Source organism: Petaurus breviceps, unplaced genomic scaffold (assembly GCF_028583685.1).
Source record: "Petaurus breviceps papuanus isolate PSGF00001 unplaced genomic scaffold, PetGlider_PUasm1.0 90721, whole genome shotgun sequence".
Taxonomy (NCBI): Eukaryota; Metazoa; Chordata; class Mammalia; order Diprotodontia; family Petauridae; genus Petaurus; species Petaurus breviceps.
In genome coordinates this window covers 8059242-8074743 of record NW_027187322.1, presented here as the reverse complement: position 1 = coordinate 8074743, position 15502 = coordinate 8059242, and the positions used below count along the sequence as shown (strand labels likewise).

At 51.8% G+C, this 15502-nt stretch overlaps 1 protein-coding gene across 2 annotated transcripts in view; it reads right to left on the bottom strand.

The window, feature by feature from the left end:
- Positions 1-15502, bottom strand: part of OSBPL5 (oxysterol binding protein like 5) — a 114607-nt gene that overhangs the window by 26838 nt on the left and 72267 nt on the right. For both annotated transcript variants that reach the window (XM_069066566.1, XM_069066564.1), the window contains 7 exons: positions 14838-14921; positions 14455-14556; positions 12624-12827; positions 11812-11896; positions 9793-9964; positions 8173-8389; positions 7347-7531 (listed from right to left, as the gene is read on the bottom strand). In XM_069066566.1, the coding sequence (XP_068922667.1) occupies positions 7347-7531; positions 8173-8389; positions 9793-9964; positions 11812-11896; positions 12624-12827; positions 14455-14556; positions 14838-14921 (1049 nt within the window). The remainder of the gene's footprint in view (positions 1-7346; positions 7532-8172; positions 8390-9792; positions 9965-11811; positions 11897-12623; positions 12828-14454; positions 14557-14837; positions 14922-15502) is intronic.

Below are 15502 nucleotides of genomic sequence, written 5' to 3'. Positions count from 1 at the left end.
TAGATCCAAGAGAGAGAATTTAAAAATTATTGGACTACCTGAAAGCCATGATCAAAAAAGAACCTAGACATCATCCTTCAAGAGATTCTCAAGGAAAATTGCCCTGATGTTTTAGAACTATAGGGCAAAATAGAGGTTGAAAGAATCCACTGATCAATTCTTGAAAAAGATCCCCAAAAGAAAACTCCTAGGAATATTATAGCCAGGTACCAGAGTTACCAGATAAAGAAGAAAATATTACAAGCAGCCAAGAAGAAACAATTTGAATATTGTGGAAACACAATCAGGATAACACAGGATCTGGAAGCTTCTACATTGAGGGATGGAAGGGCTTGGAATATAATATTCCAGAGGTCAAAGGAGCTGGGATTAAAACCAAGAATCACCTACCCAGAAAAACTGAGTATCATGTTTCAGGGGCAAATATGGTCATTCAGTGGAATAGAGGACTTTCAAGCATTCTTGATGAAAAAAAACCAGTTGAATAGAAAATTTTACATTTAGATACAAGAAGCAAGAGAAGCATGAGAAGGTAAACAGGGAAAAGAAATCATAAGGAACTTATCAAAGCTCAACTATTCACATTCCTCCATGGAAAAATGATAATTGTAACTTATGAAACTTTTCTTAGTATGAGAATAGTTGAAGGGAATAGAGATGTATATATATATATATGTCTATATAGGAGGGTATATGGGTGTATGAATATATGTGTATATATGTGTACAGGTATACAAAGACAGAGGGCACAGGACAAATTTAATAGTAAAGGATGATACTTAAAATGTGAAATTAAGAGGTCAGAGAGGAATATAATGAGATGAGACGGGGAGAGACAGAATGGGGTAAATTATCTCATATAGAAGAGGCAAGGGGAAACTGTTACAATGGAGGGGAAGAACAGGAAGGCAAAAGGGAATGAGTCTACCTTATTCTCACTGAATTTGGCTTAGGGAGGGAATGACATACACACTGAATAGGGTATCTCACCCTACAGGAGAGTAGGGGGGAAGGGTATGAGAGGGGGGATGATGGAGGGGAGGCAGGCTTGGGGGGAGGGAAGTTGGAAGCACACACTTTTGAAAAGGGACAGGATCAAAGTAGAGAATAGAACAAGTGGGGGGTGGGATAGGATGGAGGAAAATATAGTCAATCTTTCACAATATATCCACTATGGAAATGTTTTGCATAGCTACACATGTACAACCTATATTGAATTGCTTATCTTCCCAGTAAGGGTGAGTGATGAGGGAGGAAGGAAAAGAATCTGGAATTCATAGTTTTAAAATCAAATGTTTAAAATATATAATTTTACATGTAACTGGGAAATAAATAAGTTGTACAGACACTGGGGCATAGAGATCCGCCGTGCCCTACTGGAAAGAGGGAGGGGGGATGAGGGAAGATATGGGAGAGAGCAGATTGGGGGAGGGGATATCCAGTGGGATTACTGTTTTGGGGTGGTGGGTTGGGAAAAAATGGGGAGAAAATTTGTAATTCAAAATCTTGTGGAAATGATGTAAACTAAAAAATAAAAAAAAGAGAGGAAAAAAGAGTATAGTGGTGCCAGGCGTTGTTTCATTTCCTCGCCACCCCATGCAGCCAGAACTGTGGGAACATCAGATAGGGCTGTGTCCACTCCACACAGTCCATTGGCACAGTTGCTGCTCAAGATGGGCCAGGGGACCTGAGGCAAGGATGGCAAACTCACATAGAATGGGATGGGGCCACTAACCCATACAGAAAGACTCCTGACAGCAGTGGACTCAGAAAACTCCATGTCACCATTTCTATGGTGTCACCATTATCTATGATCTATGGATTTTTCTTTGTTTTGTCAAATATTGCCCAATTACACTTTAATCTGGTTTGGGCAGCACTCAGATTATTTCTGTAGACTCTGAGTTTAACACTTTTGGTATAATGGTTAGAATATGAGATTTGAATTGAGGACATCCTGGATTCAAATCCCACCTTAGGTACTTGCTAGCTGGGTGACCCTGGGTAAGTTGCACCAGGTCATTGTGCCTTACTTTCCTTCTTTATAAAATGAGAGCATTGAGCATGGTGACTTCTCTGTCCCCTTTTGTACCTAAATCTTTTGTCCTCTGATCTGTTTATGTGACAATATGAATTTTTCTATGATCCTTGCAAAGGACTGGCTTGTCCAGGGCTGGTCCTTGAAAGGATTATTCTGCTTGGTATAGATAGAAGCAGTAGTAACTAACTAGGGTGAATAGACAGGGTCAGAGAGAAAGAGTTAGGCTGGATATCAGGAGAGTTTCCAACCAAGGTATTTATCAGTGGAATGTTGAGTGACTGGTTAGCTGAAGGAAGTGGGACTATTTAACCTGGAGAAGAGAAAATTCAGGGTGGGACATGAGAAGAAGGGCTATCCTGGGGAAGAGCCGTTAGACTTCTTTTTGTTTTTTCTTAGGTCATGTTCTTGATATATTCAAATACTTTTGTTTGAAGACTTCTGAGCACTTCTAGAAAGTTACACAATATCTTATCTGTCCCTCCCCAAGCACACAGATTATCTCACAGGCAACATGGGCCATGTTAGTGTGCTAGGAAACACTTCATTTCCTTGTGAATTCCCTCAGGGCTGACATTTTTTTTTGTTTATTTTGTGGGGAGGAGAAGGTTCCTACAGTTTGGAAACTCTCTCCACTGATGCAGATCAAGATCTTGTCTATAGTTTTAAATTTTTGAGATTTGCCTCTAGTTTCGAGAGGGGAAATCACTTGCCCAGGGTCACCCTTGCAATATGTGTCAGAAGTAGATATGTCTCTTTAATTTGTCATGGCATGGTGCTGTGGATACATAGCATAGTGAAGAATGCCCCAAATTGGAATCTTCTGCCACTAACCAACCCCATGCCATTCAGCTTCTTGTTTAGCTCCAGATGGGAGAATGGGGAGCAAGGAGGGAAAACTGCCCAAGAGATAAATGCATATTGTTCAGTAAGGAGAGAGATTCAAAGTGGAGCGGACTGGTTCACTCTCTTTGAAAACCTTCTTTTTTTTCTTTTTGGAGGGAGGGCATGGGGTTAAGTGACTTGGCCAAGGTCACACAGCTAGTGTTAAGTGTCTGAGGCCACATTTGAACTCCGGTCCTCCTGACTCCAGGGCCGGTGCTCTCTATTCACTGTGCCACCTGGAGGCCCCTGAAAACCTTCACAGACTGGAATAGCCGCCAGTGGGATGTGAAGTTGAGGGGATGGATTGGTGTTCAAACAGGCCGAGTTTAGGAGGCCTCTGAAGGGCCTTCCAGCTCTGAGATGGGAGGTGCAGCCCACTCCAGATCCCTGGAGTCCTCCCCTGGAGACCTCCTTCTGCACAGGATCTGCTTGTGCCCGACCGACGGTAGAGCGCTCTGGGCTTGTATTGGTCTGATCAGCCCCAGTCCACACAGGAACTTGACTAGCACAGGGATGTCACTTTGGTCCTGTTCAAGAATGAAGGACAACAACCTGACCTTCTACACTGACATCAAACAGCCAATGACTGCCCCTGGGTATGGCCATTCAGCAAGGTCCCTGATCTGCTTAATTGTACTCGCATTCACCTTACATCTCTGCATCTTTCCCACAAGTGCTGAATGAGAGACTTTAATGAACCCTCTGCTGAAATCTTGGTGAACCATGTCTACACTCTTCCCTTGATGTGCCAGTCCAGTAACTCTCATCAACCAGTCTAATCCAGCAAGGCTGTCTGGCACACCCTGTTTTTGGAGAAGCCGTGCTGCTCCTTTGTGATCAACATGAATTTTTCTAGATGTTTTAGGGACACTGTAATTTTGTTAACCATCAACATAATTCTCTCTAGACTATAGTTTCCATACCATTGCCTTTTCTTTTCTTTGAAAACGGGGACAATTGGGACAATCCAGGTCCGTGGGAAGATGGCCTTTGTCAGAGCTGTCCAACAATGGGCCAGGAAGGCTAATGAGCTGCTTGTCATTGAAAATCTGCAAGCAGATGCTGGAGATCTCAGGGGTTACACTTCCCAGAATGTTAGAGCTGGAGGAAACCTTGGAGCCCCCTGAGTCCAACTGGGGCCTGAGCCACAGTCCCTGGCACAGAGAAGGGCTCAGGACCCAGTGCATAGGCTAGTTCATGGCGAAGGTTCTTTCACTGCTGGAGTTCTCTGCTCTCTTCAAAGCCCCATGGGACTTAGTGCAGAGCGGAGTCATAAATCCTAGTTAATCCATTGGCTTTGCTTTGGGCAGGTCATTATATTGGAGTTCCCAAGGCCCTCTGAGGTCTGGCACTGTGCCTTTCCAACTTTATATTCTGTGTGTCCTCTTTGGTCACTCCACTATAGGACAGCCAAGCTGATCATGGCTCTCTCTACCCCTCTGCCCCCACCTCTTCATTCTCCTGCTTCCATGCCTTCCCTTGTCATTATTTAAAGCTCTAGTCCAAGGTCTACTCAACTGAAAGGACCTTGGACACTGAGCCAGCAGGAAGACCTGAGGTAATCTGGCCCAACCCTCGCATTTTCCAAGTGAGCAAATAGGCCCAGAGAAGCTAAGAAACTTGCCTGAGGTTGCACAGGAAGGAAGGGGGAGAACTGACTGGGCTTTTAACCTAAGGCTCCTGACTATAAAGTCAGCTCGATTCCCACTGCAGCACAATGGTGCCTTCTTGTCTGTTCCATTCAGTCCAACCCAACAAGTATTCATTGAGCCTTCCAACAAGCAAGGCACTAGGCTCGGTGCTGCTGGAACAAGGACAAAGTAGAGAGGGCCTTACCCTCAGAAGGGTTTTATTCTAATGGGGAAGATCCATTAACAGAGATAATTAAAGACAAGTGATGACCTTCCCTGTCATACCACATACAGCTTGTTGTTTGCAGCCTTCTAATGAATGGATCCTGTAATACTGGGTCATGGTACTCGATGCCTTATCCTCAACTTTAGACCTCCCCTAGTGCCAAGCACAGGATTGCCAGGGGGTGCCACAGTGGCTAGAATGCTGGCTTGCAGTCAGGAAGACTCATCTTCCTGAGTTAAAATCCAGCCTCAGACACTTCCTAGCTGTGTGACCCTGGGCAAGTCACTTGGCCCTGTTTGCCTTAGTTTTCTCATCTGTAAGATGAACTGGTGAAGGAAATGGCAAACCACTTCAGTATCTTGGCCAAGAAAACTCCAAATGGGGTCATGAAGAATCAGACGTGGCTGAAATGATGGAACCTGCCCCCCACGCAGCATAGGCTTCCAATTAATTAGTTTGTTGACTAATTAGATTGACTCGAACCTTCAAAGCTAATCCAGTTCCTCTCCTCTCTCCCTACTGCTTCCTATCAGCTACCCGGATCCTCTGGTCTTAGAGTCCTTCTTCCCCAGCCCCTCCACCTCCCCATCTGGTAACTCTGTCCTCTGAGCTGCTCCTCACACATGACACCCCATGTCTCTTCCCTGGGAGTTTTCCCTGGCTGCTCCCGGAGCCCTCTCCCTCCTCGTCTCTGCCTCCTGGCTTCCCTAGCTCCCTTCAAGTCCCCTCCCCAATCCTGCCTCCCTGAAGAAGCCTTCCCTGATCCCCCTCGGCGCTGTAGTTTGCATGTATTTCTTTGCATAGAGTCTCCCCACTGAAACGTGGTTCTTCGAAGGCAGGGGCCGCCCTGCCTTTCTTTGCATCTCCAGACCTTAGCATAGTGCTCAGTATACAGGAGGTGCTCAATAAATGCTTGTTGACTTGACTAAAAACAGAACTTTCTGCTCCCACACTTGCTGTGTGCTGGCCAGGTCCTAAGGGATTGAAGCAGGAGATGCATGTTCCCTGACTGGCTACAGAACCCTGTCCATTTTGAAAACTGTGGAAAGGGTGGGAGATTCCTGCGTCCTTTACTTGGTTACGTGTCTACTTTTTGATTGCTGCTGCTTGGATGTTTGGATGCTCACACAGGGGCGCATCCTTTACACATTTAATGCTCTGAACTGTGGATCTGTGAATACCACCAGCCCAAAGCCCTCTAGAATGTCTGAGTATCTGAACCCTCTCAGTTCCCAGTGGCTCCAGAGGCAGCCACACCTCCAACAGGCCAGAGAAGAGGGACCAGGAGACCTCACAGAGACTGGCAAGGAAATCTTCCTCAGGCAGTAGCCTCCTGGCTCCCCATGCTTCCTTCTTCATCCCTCCTCCTCTCCATGTGACGTGCAGCTGTCCCTCCCATCTGAGACATGCCCCAAGACCTCCACTCAGTGGCTGGATGAGAGTGGTTCCCCTTTCCCCTGTTTGTCTTCGCCCTGCCTCTGTAGCTTCTGATCCTTGGATGCCCAAAACAATTCCCCTTATTCATGCCCTCAGCACAGAACATTTTACTCCAGTCCTTGATTTAAGGCTGAGCCTCAGTCACCAATGCTTGGGTCAGCACCGTGCTCCAGAGCCCATGTACCCCACAAAGCCACACTCTAGATCTATGAGTTCCAGAACCTGACACCCAAGCACTTCTATGCTTGAAAATCTGGAACATCAAACTACCAAACCCACTGGGCAAGAAAAGCCTGGCGAGAGGGGGCAACACTCCTCCCCCCTCACAATTCCATCCTAAGGCCACGAATGCCGGGAATTAGAGCTTGAGGGACCCCAGAGATCATTTAACCCAACTCCCTCATTTCATTATTCCCCACACTGGGGAAGGCACAAGGTCAGTAAGAGAGTAAATGGCAGAGCTGAGATTCAAACCTAGGTTCTCCTGTGAATCTAGGGCTTTTTCTTGGAACTGAAGGCTTCCAGCCTCTCTGAAGAGGGTATGACCTTCAAATGTGTTGGAAAGGAGTTTTCCTTGTCTTTGGGCAAGGATATCTGGGACCAGAAGCACACAGATGTCCGAGGTTCCTGGGCCCGAGAAGTGGATCCCAAGGTACGCATCACAGATCACATACCTCCCCTGCTCAAAAATCGTCCATAGTCTTCTGTGCTGCATCTGGGATAAAGCCCAGCTGGCTCCCCTGGAATCCTCTCTCCACTCAACTCGGTTCCTACCTACCTTTCAACCCTTACCTCATTAGTCCAACAAACGTTAGTGCCCTTCCTGAACTCTGTCCAACATGTCAGCTTACTTGTGGCTGCCCAAAGGCAACTGGCCATCTTCTGTCTTGTGCCTTCACAAGGCACTGCATACCCCCTAGCTGCCTGGCACAAATGCCCTCTATGCCTGGGCCCTCAGGACCCCAGCCTTCCTTTGGGGCTCAGCTCAGTTACCACCTGGGACATGGATGCCAGCTCCTCAAGGCCACGGACCGTTTTCTGTTGTTGCACTGTCTGCGTCCAGCAGGGCATCTGGCCCAGAGACGTGGGTGGTGCACGTCTGTGCAGCCATGCACACTCAGGCACTTACTGAGACAGCAGGTCAGCATGGTAGTAGTAGTCGGACAGCTTGTTGAGGAAGGAGCGTGGCTCCAGGATGAATGTGGGGAGCACCACTCGGGACAGGTCCATTCCTGGCCGCAGCTGCTTTAGCAGGATCCAGATGAGGCTTTTGTTTTCATCAGAGACGGTCTCGGTCTGCGATGATTCTCCTGTCTGAGGGAAGAAAAGCAGCTCAGCCAAGGGGCTGGGACCCAGAGCTGCGTTAGTGGGCTCGTAATTACTGAAGGCGATGCCTGAAGGCTGGCCACGTGCTTTATGCTCATCAGAGGCCACCCGCAAACAAGGACCATGCTCTTGGTGTGGCAAGGCTCTGGAGACTCCACAAATGGTGGAGGCCCCGCCGGCCTTTCCTGCGCCCTTCTTTGGGGTTGGCCCTGTGCATCTCCAAGTACACAAGGCCTGGAGGGGGCAGGAAGGACCTCTCATGGAAGACAGTGCTTGTCTTAGAGGCAGCCAGGGATGACTACGGGGGAGGTGAAGAGGCACGTAGCTGGGGAAGGGGAGGAATAGGGCTGTAAGAAGGCCGCACAGCAGCCTGGAGGTTGGGGGAGCACAGGGCAGAGGGTGGACAGGTCGGAGGCAGGGAGGTCTTGGGCTGAGCCCCCCTCCTGATACCGGCAGGAGAGTGCGAGGAGGGACAAGTCCCCTGGCTCCCACCAACCTTCCTGTGCTCCTGTGTAGAATGGGGCCAGTCCCAGCTGCGGCACGGCCCCTCGAAGGGAGATGCCTCCCCCCCATAGGGAGATGTCCTGTCCTCTGACACTCCCTCTTCTCACCAGGCCCCTGGCTCCTACCTCCCCAAATTCTTCATAGATCTGCTCGATGTACGTCGTCCCTTTTTTCTCCTGACTGAGCTCCCCGGGGGTTTCCGACTGGTCGCTCTCGCTGTCATTGGTCTTCCGGCTGTTTTCTCGGGTGTCATTCTCCGACTCCTCCATGGTGTCTTTCTCTGACCTGTCTGAGAAGGCGTCATTCTCCAGCTGCTGGTTTCCCAGGGAGGCCTCATTCAGCCTGAAACACACAGGGCCCAGGTCCTTCCATCAGAGGCCTCGGCCGTGCTGCCCACCTGGGCCCACCCGCTTGAGGGACAGGCTGTGATGCCCCAAACGCAGGTGCGGCAGCTGTGGTGGGGTGACAGCATGACCTCTCCTGCACCCCCAGACTGGAGCCAGGAGTCAGAAAGTGCTTCCTCCCCTCTGGACTTGGGAGAGCAAAGAGGAAGAGGAGGTGACCAGGCTTCACTGTTCAAACAGCTGTTTGCAGACCCACACTGAGCATGGGGCTGAGTTCAGCCTTTGGAGGGATGGAGGGAGAAGAAACACACCAGAGAGAGAGGAGAATCCCCCCACCCCCACCCCCCCCTCACCCCCACCCCCCAGCCATTCTAATGGTTCAGTGTGGGGTCCAGAAGACCCGAGTTCAGATCCTGCAGCTGGAGGATTCTGACCTCAGAGCATAAAGTCAGCCTTAGTCTGTACCTGTGTAAAATGAGGTTGATGGCTTCTCAGACCCTTGCAGCCCTAAATCTATGTGCTGTGATCTTCTGTCCTCCTCTGCACCCCCTTTTGCCCCATTCACACTGGCCTCAGCCTTCAGGGCTCAGCTCACATTCAGTAAGATAACGTGGAGCTGAGCTGAGCTGGGTCTCTGGCTCTGTGAACCTTGGGACGCTCCCTGCACACCATCAGTGCCTCCAGTCATGAACCGAACAGAGGACTCAGTGATTCCTCTCTCCTCCAGTCTGATTCTGAGACCAGCCGGGAGGTGGGGGCTTCTCTAGGAAGAGCTCCCGTGTTCAGAACTCGCACTGGGCTCCCCCGTGGGAAGCCTGGGCTGGGCTTCAGATCTGCCATTGAAGCTTTAAGGCCTCATTTCGCCCGAGTCTCATCATGACTCTGAGGGGCAGCATTTCCATGTTATGTAGGAGGTTCAGAGAGGGGAAGCAATTTGGTCAGGGACACCCAGCTCACAAGGGTCAAAGGTGGGCTTTGAACCCAAGGAGCTCAGGATCTCTACTACCAGCTCTAACCTCTACCAGGCTGGGCTTTCTGGGGCCCATTACTGTCCTCCAAAATCCGGATTCTCAGTTCAGGGTGTCCCAGGAGGGAAAGGTTGGGCATTCTTGGGCAAGACAAGTGGTTGCTGCTGAATGACCCAGGGGCATGTTGTGTGTCACAAACCCACTCTGTGGACCCACAAAGGGATGATGACACCCCCTCTCCCCCAGTGCATTTACACTAGAGGATTTGACTCCCATCGTTCAGAGAGACAGTGTTTATGTAAAGCAAAGGCACGCAGAGAAGGTGGGGGAGAGGACTGGTGTGGGCAATGACCTCTCTGACCCCCCCACCCCAATGAGTCTCAGGTCCAGCCCAGCCCTGGCCCTCCCCTGCCCTGCTGGGCCCATGACTTACTGGAAGAGATCGTGGTCTGAGATGGTCCCACCATGCAGCAGCCCATCCAGAGGCATCTGGGAGGAGTCCAGCTGTCCGGTCAGCTCTCCATCCTTCCCCTGTTTGGAGGCACTGAGCCGGAATAGGCTAGAGCAGCGTAGAGCCAGCTCCAGGGCGTCCAGCCAGCAGCGGCCTGTGCAGGGAGAAAGAAGGAGTGGGCCTCATGTTTCCACCCTGCTGGAAGCTTGATAAAACGTTCTCCTAAAACTTTGTGCCAAGTATCCAGGACACCAAGGCAGCAAGCTGAACTCCTGAGACTGGGGCTGCTCCCCAGTGGACATGTGGTCAAGGAGATGAACTAGCAGGCCTCACAGAGAGAGCTTCCTACTATCTGCGGCTATGTGCAAGACTGATAATGAGAACAGTCTGAATGGACACAGCCCTGGGGCCTCCCCATGCCTCGATGACCCAGAATGGGACAGTCCGTGCTGGAGGGAGTCAGTGAGCACAGACAGGAATGCTAAGTCTAACTAACTCCTTGTTGATGGAGCTGGGATCAGCCCAACCGTTAAGAAAGCAATTTGGAATTAGAAAAATTGAAGTGATCTCCGTGACGCAGAGAGGCCACGGCTTGTATGTGCCCCAAGGAGGTCAGTGGAAAAGAGAAAGGGCCCAGAGACCCAAAGGCCCGGGAGCAGGGCTGGAGCTCATTGACTGGGCAATGCTGAAGTCACAGGGCATGCACCCAAGGGACCTGGGGCTGCTTGGTTAGAGGGTCATCCTGTTCTTCCTCAGACCACCACGGGAGGGCGACAGAGGGCAAGGAGAGAAAGGGAGGTCCTGCCCGGCAAAGCCAGAGACCACCCCCCCCCCCCAGGGGCAGAGCCGTGCAGCCTGGGGGCTTGGGTCCCAAACTGCAGGCTCTAGAAACAGAAGGGGGCAGGGAGGGGCCTTGGAGACCATCTCCTCCAACCCCTCATGGAACAGGGGAGGAAACTGAGGGGCAAAGAAAAGGCTGTGAGAGCACCTTGTGAATAAAGGCAGAGTCAGCCCAGGAAGCGGGCTCTGGGGTCACCGCCCCAGCTCTCTTCTCCAGGTCACGCCTGCTTCCCTCAGAGAGGCACTGACTCAGCCAGGGAGGGGGCCAGGCTGCGAAATAAGAACCCAGAAACGGCAGAGGCACAGTGCGTCTGTCACCAGGGGAGCTCGGGGTGTCTGTGACCTGCCAGGAGGTCACATCTTGGAATATGACCACGGGGGCTCCCCCAGATGGCTCCTGGGAAATCCAGGTGCTAGGGTGGGACCTAGAAAATGACCCGGTGGTTCTGGGTCTCCAGTCTAGAACCCAGTACTTTGTATAGTGAAGTTGTTTAGTAAAGGTTTGTTGACTGACTGATCAAAAGGTCCAATTGGCAGCCCAGGTAATGTGGACCCTCTCTCTGCTGTGCCTGACATGCAAGGGGCTGACAGAATGCAAGCCTTAGGAGGGCAGACTGTTTCTGTTTTATATTCACATGGCACAGGGCCTGGGACTGAGAAGGCATTTAATTAATGCTTGTTAACTGACTGACTGACTTTGTGTTCTGGAGAGAGAGTGAGTGAGAGACATTTGGACCAAGCACCTCTGCTCCTTGTGGCCTTGGCAAGCCACAATCCCTCCCTAGGCCTCAGTTTCCCTTTCTGTAAAATGATGAGGTTGAATTGAACCATGTCTAGAGTCTCGTCCGACTATAGAGTTGAAGGAGCTGGGGGGTGTTCAGCTTGGCTTAAGAAGGTGCTTAATAAATACTTCTGGTTGTACGGACCAGAGTGAGGCTTGAGCCAGGGAAAGCAGAATGGGCTTCTGGGTGTCCCAGGAGTGGAAACCTCCCAGCTGAGGCTGGAGGGGCCCTCGCTGGCTGGGACACTGAGGGATTGTTGCTCTGGTACAGGCTGGCACCCTTCGAGCTCCATACACCCTAGGGTGCTGAGACATATAGTTGGCAGCATTTTGTCCCAGATCAGACGGGAAGCCAGGTGTGGGCAGGGCAGAGGACTTACCATCAGACTCAGAGGGCGCCCTGAAGATTAGGTAGCTACTGGGGAGAGGCTGGGTGATGGAGCCGACATTCTCGCCTTTTGGACCCTATGAGAGCAGAAACATAAGCTGATGGTGAAGGAGCTGAGGGGCCTGGGATGGCCCCCCCCCACTCCCATTCTCTGAGGGTCAGACCAAGGCCTTTTCCTTGTGGGAGGGAGGGGGCACAGAGGTGTCCACACCTCCTGAGCCTCCCACCTGCAGGGAAATATCAGTGAGGTCGACAGTTGGGGGGTGTGTGGCACCCACATCCTCAGGAAAAGTCTGCCAGAGGATGGTAGGGCCTCCTTAGAGCATGGAAGGGATCTCAGCAGTCCTCTATGGGCAGCTGGGGGTGCAGTGGATGGGGCATTCTCCTCCCATGGGCCCAGAGGCTTCCTGCCTTCAAAGCCATTCTCTCCTTGGATCCTTAGGAATACCCTGAAGGACTGGCTGGGGTAATTTCTTGTACAGATGAGGAAACTGAGGCCCACAGAAAAAAAGGTGACCTGACCATCCAATGACCTGGTCTCTTGGCTATTTCCAGGGGGCATCCCACTCCTCCCAGGGCCCTCCTCACTTCCTTTCTAGTATCTTGCCCTCTGCCCTCTGGCCAGACCTTAAGAACTGACCCACTCACCCCAGGGCAGGGGGCTGGACCAGGTGAGCACTTTAGGTCCTCTGGCTAATTGTATGGGGCAGAGTGACTTTGTAAGTGCCCAGGCATCTGGCCTGCCCTTTAGGAGGAAGCCGGCTCAGTGCTTTGCCCCTCTCAAGGCCTCCCTTGGGACCTTACCTTCATGGCCCAGATGGACTGGTCCAGGGGGTGGAAGAGCTTAAAGCAGAAGCCGTCCTTCTTGGAGGGCCTCTCGATGAGCTCACAGGAGTGCAGCAGGATGGTGCCCACCCACTGGCCCACCTTGGGCGTCTTGTAGACCAGTAGCACGCCTGGCTTCAGGATGCACCAGAGTTTGGTCCAGCTCTTCAGGGTCCCCCGGATCTGAACCACAGGGAGTAGGCAGAGGGTCAGGGCAATGACCTCCACATCCAGGATCTCCCCAAGACCCCCGTTATCATCCCCGTTTCACAGATGAGGAGACTGAGGCTCAGAGCCAAATAAAAAAAACTCAAAGAGTTTTCATTCTGTTGGAGGGGATACAACACAGGTGCAAGGAATTAAGTACCAGGTCAGGGGACACTGTCAGGAAAGGGCTCTCATGGAATGACTCTTGGGGAGAGAAGGAGAGAGGGAAGGAGAGCCGGCAGGGCCACGCAGATGCTGGACAGTTCCCACCAGCCCTCAGGGGACCCTGGCACCACAGGAAAGGCAGAGCTTTCTAGGTCTGGCACACAGTAGGGGCTTAATGGCCGTGGGCTGAATGTGTGGAGGAGCTTTTTCCATACATAGGTCAGTTCGTATCTTGGTGTTTCCCTATCATCTCCCAAGGAGGTTCTGATCTCCTGCCTCCTCACGGAGCTGGCAGTCTGACCGACTGTCACCTGCCTCTCGACACGCCAGGCTGCAGCCCAGCGGGCTGTCTCTTCTCCAGCCCAGATGCAGCCGAGGCTCATGGTGTTCCTTATGCCTAGAACTGCCCTCCCTCTTTCCCTTCTCCTCTGTTACAGTCCAACTGTGCTGCCTCCCCCAGGGAGCCTTCCCTCCGCCAGGAGCAGCCTTTGCCTTGGGTTTAGCCTGTCTCTTTCCCGATGTACTTTGCACATCATACGGAATGCCCAGTTATCTGGATTGTCCTCTGACATCCTGGCTGGCTGGAGATCACTGTCCCCATCACCATCCCTATCATCCCCCCAACTCTGGCAGGGGGGGCTTATTCCCCTCCACCAATGCCCACTCCCTTCTCTCCCCTTTCCCAGAATAGAGAACGCCCCATTCTGCTTCAAATGACAATCTAGCAGCACCCAGCATCTGGCTGGATTTCCTGGTCTCAGTGGGACGAGGCAACCCAGCCTGGGGGGCCTGTCCCTGGAAGGCTCTGATTCACCAGACTATTAGCAGAATGTGTCTGCCTCCTGCTCTGGGACTGGGCCAGCTGGGGCCCCAGCTAGTGTCCTGGCCTTAGACACCTCAGTGACTGTGGAGGAAGAGGAGAGGGTGGCGAGTAGGGAGGGGCAGCCTGGGAGCTTCCCCTTTACTCAATGCTGGCAGGGCACCAGCCTGGCCTCCTGGTCAATCTGCACACGTGACTCTCCATCTCTAGTCTCTGGCCTGCTCCTCCCTCACCTCTGCCTTCTGGAACCACTAACCTCCTCCAAAGCTATGGGTGCGCAAGGTCCATGTGCCCCCTGAGTGAAGCCCTTTCTGATTCCCCCCAGGGGCCAGCGCCTCCCTGCAAGGATGTCTTTGGATTTAGCTTGTTTCTAGAGTGACACATGCACACACACATGTAACATACATATATGACCATATATGTACACATACACATGTCTACATATACACACATACATATACACATCCCCATCTCTCCTGATAGAGTATAAGCTCTTTGAGGGCAGTGACCATCTCAAATTTTCTCCTATAAAATGAGGAGCTTGTTCTAGAGATGACCCTGGAGGGTCTTCTAGCTCCTGGTCCTAAGACCCTGTGGCTGACGTCTGGAACCCTGTACCTTCAGCCAGTCAGCCATGATGACCACGCTGGGGTCCTTCAGGGCGCTGAACAGCTGCTGTGTGGCCCGCTTCTTCTCCTGGCGATAATTCCTCTTCTGGACCTGATTGGAGGAAGAGGCTCGGGATGAGCCATATTAGGGTTTGGAGGGAAGAGGAGGAGGAAGAGAAGGAGGAAGAGGAAGGGAAGGAAGAAGAAAAGGAGGAAGAGGCAGAGAGAGGCAAGGAAAGGAATAAGGTAGGTGAGGAGGAGGGGCATCAGGGAGGGAAGGTGGGAGGCTTGCTTCACCAGTCTCCCCTCCCCCTCCCTTAGGGCTGGTGTCAGAGGAAGGGATGGATAGCCCTCCTCCCCCCCCCCCCCCCCCAATCACAAGGTCTCCCTTACCTTGAGAGTCTCTTTCTTGGTGACTTTAGCTGTGGGGGACAAGGACTCTCTGTCAGGTCCATTGCAAAGCCTGTAGTCATTACTCTGTGTGTAAAGGGGAGACACAGAGAGGTCAGAGTAAGGGGATGGCCACTGCCTCTGTTGGCCCCGGGCCCACGGGGCCTGCTGGGTTCATAGGTGAGGGGCTGTTGGCTGGGTCTGGGTTCCTGGACCCCTCCTCTAGGGCGGGATGTGTAGGGACAGGCTTGACCCTGGGCATTGTCCTCATTCCCACAGCTGCTGACACACTTGTCCTTGGCTGTGGTCAGGGTTTCTCAGAGGATGGGAACAAGGCAGAGAATCTGTTTCTCATGCTTGACTGTGTGCTTGGGACTGAACTCCCCCGAGCAGAAAGGGCCTTAAGAATCACAGCATTTCAGGGTCAGAAGGGGCCGCCTCCTTACCCAGGGGAGGGATTTCCTTTAGAGAATCCCTGATTATCCTGTTTTTACTCAAGTCCTCCTGAGGATGGGGAGCTCACTACACACAATGGCCCAATCCCTGCTACTTCCATTAGTGAGGTCCTGCTTCTGTTACATGCTAAAGGATTCTATGGTCCAGCTAGCACATCTCCTCCCCCTCCCCTGTCCCCTCCCTGCCCCCGCTCTCTTTGCTTTCTATGACTG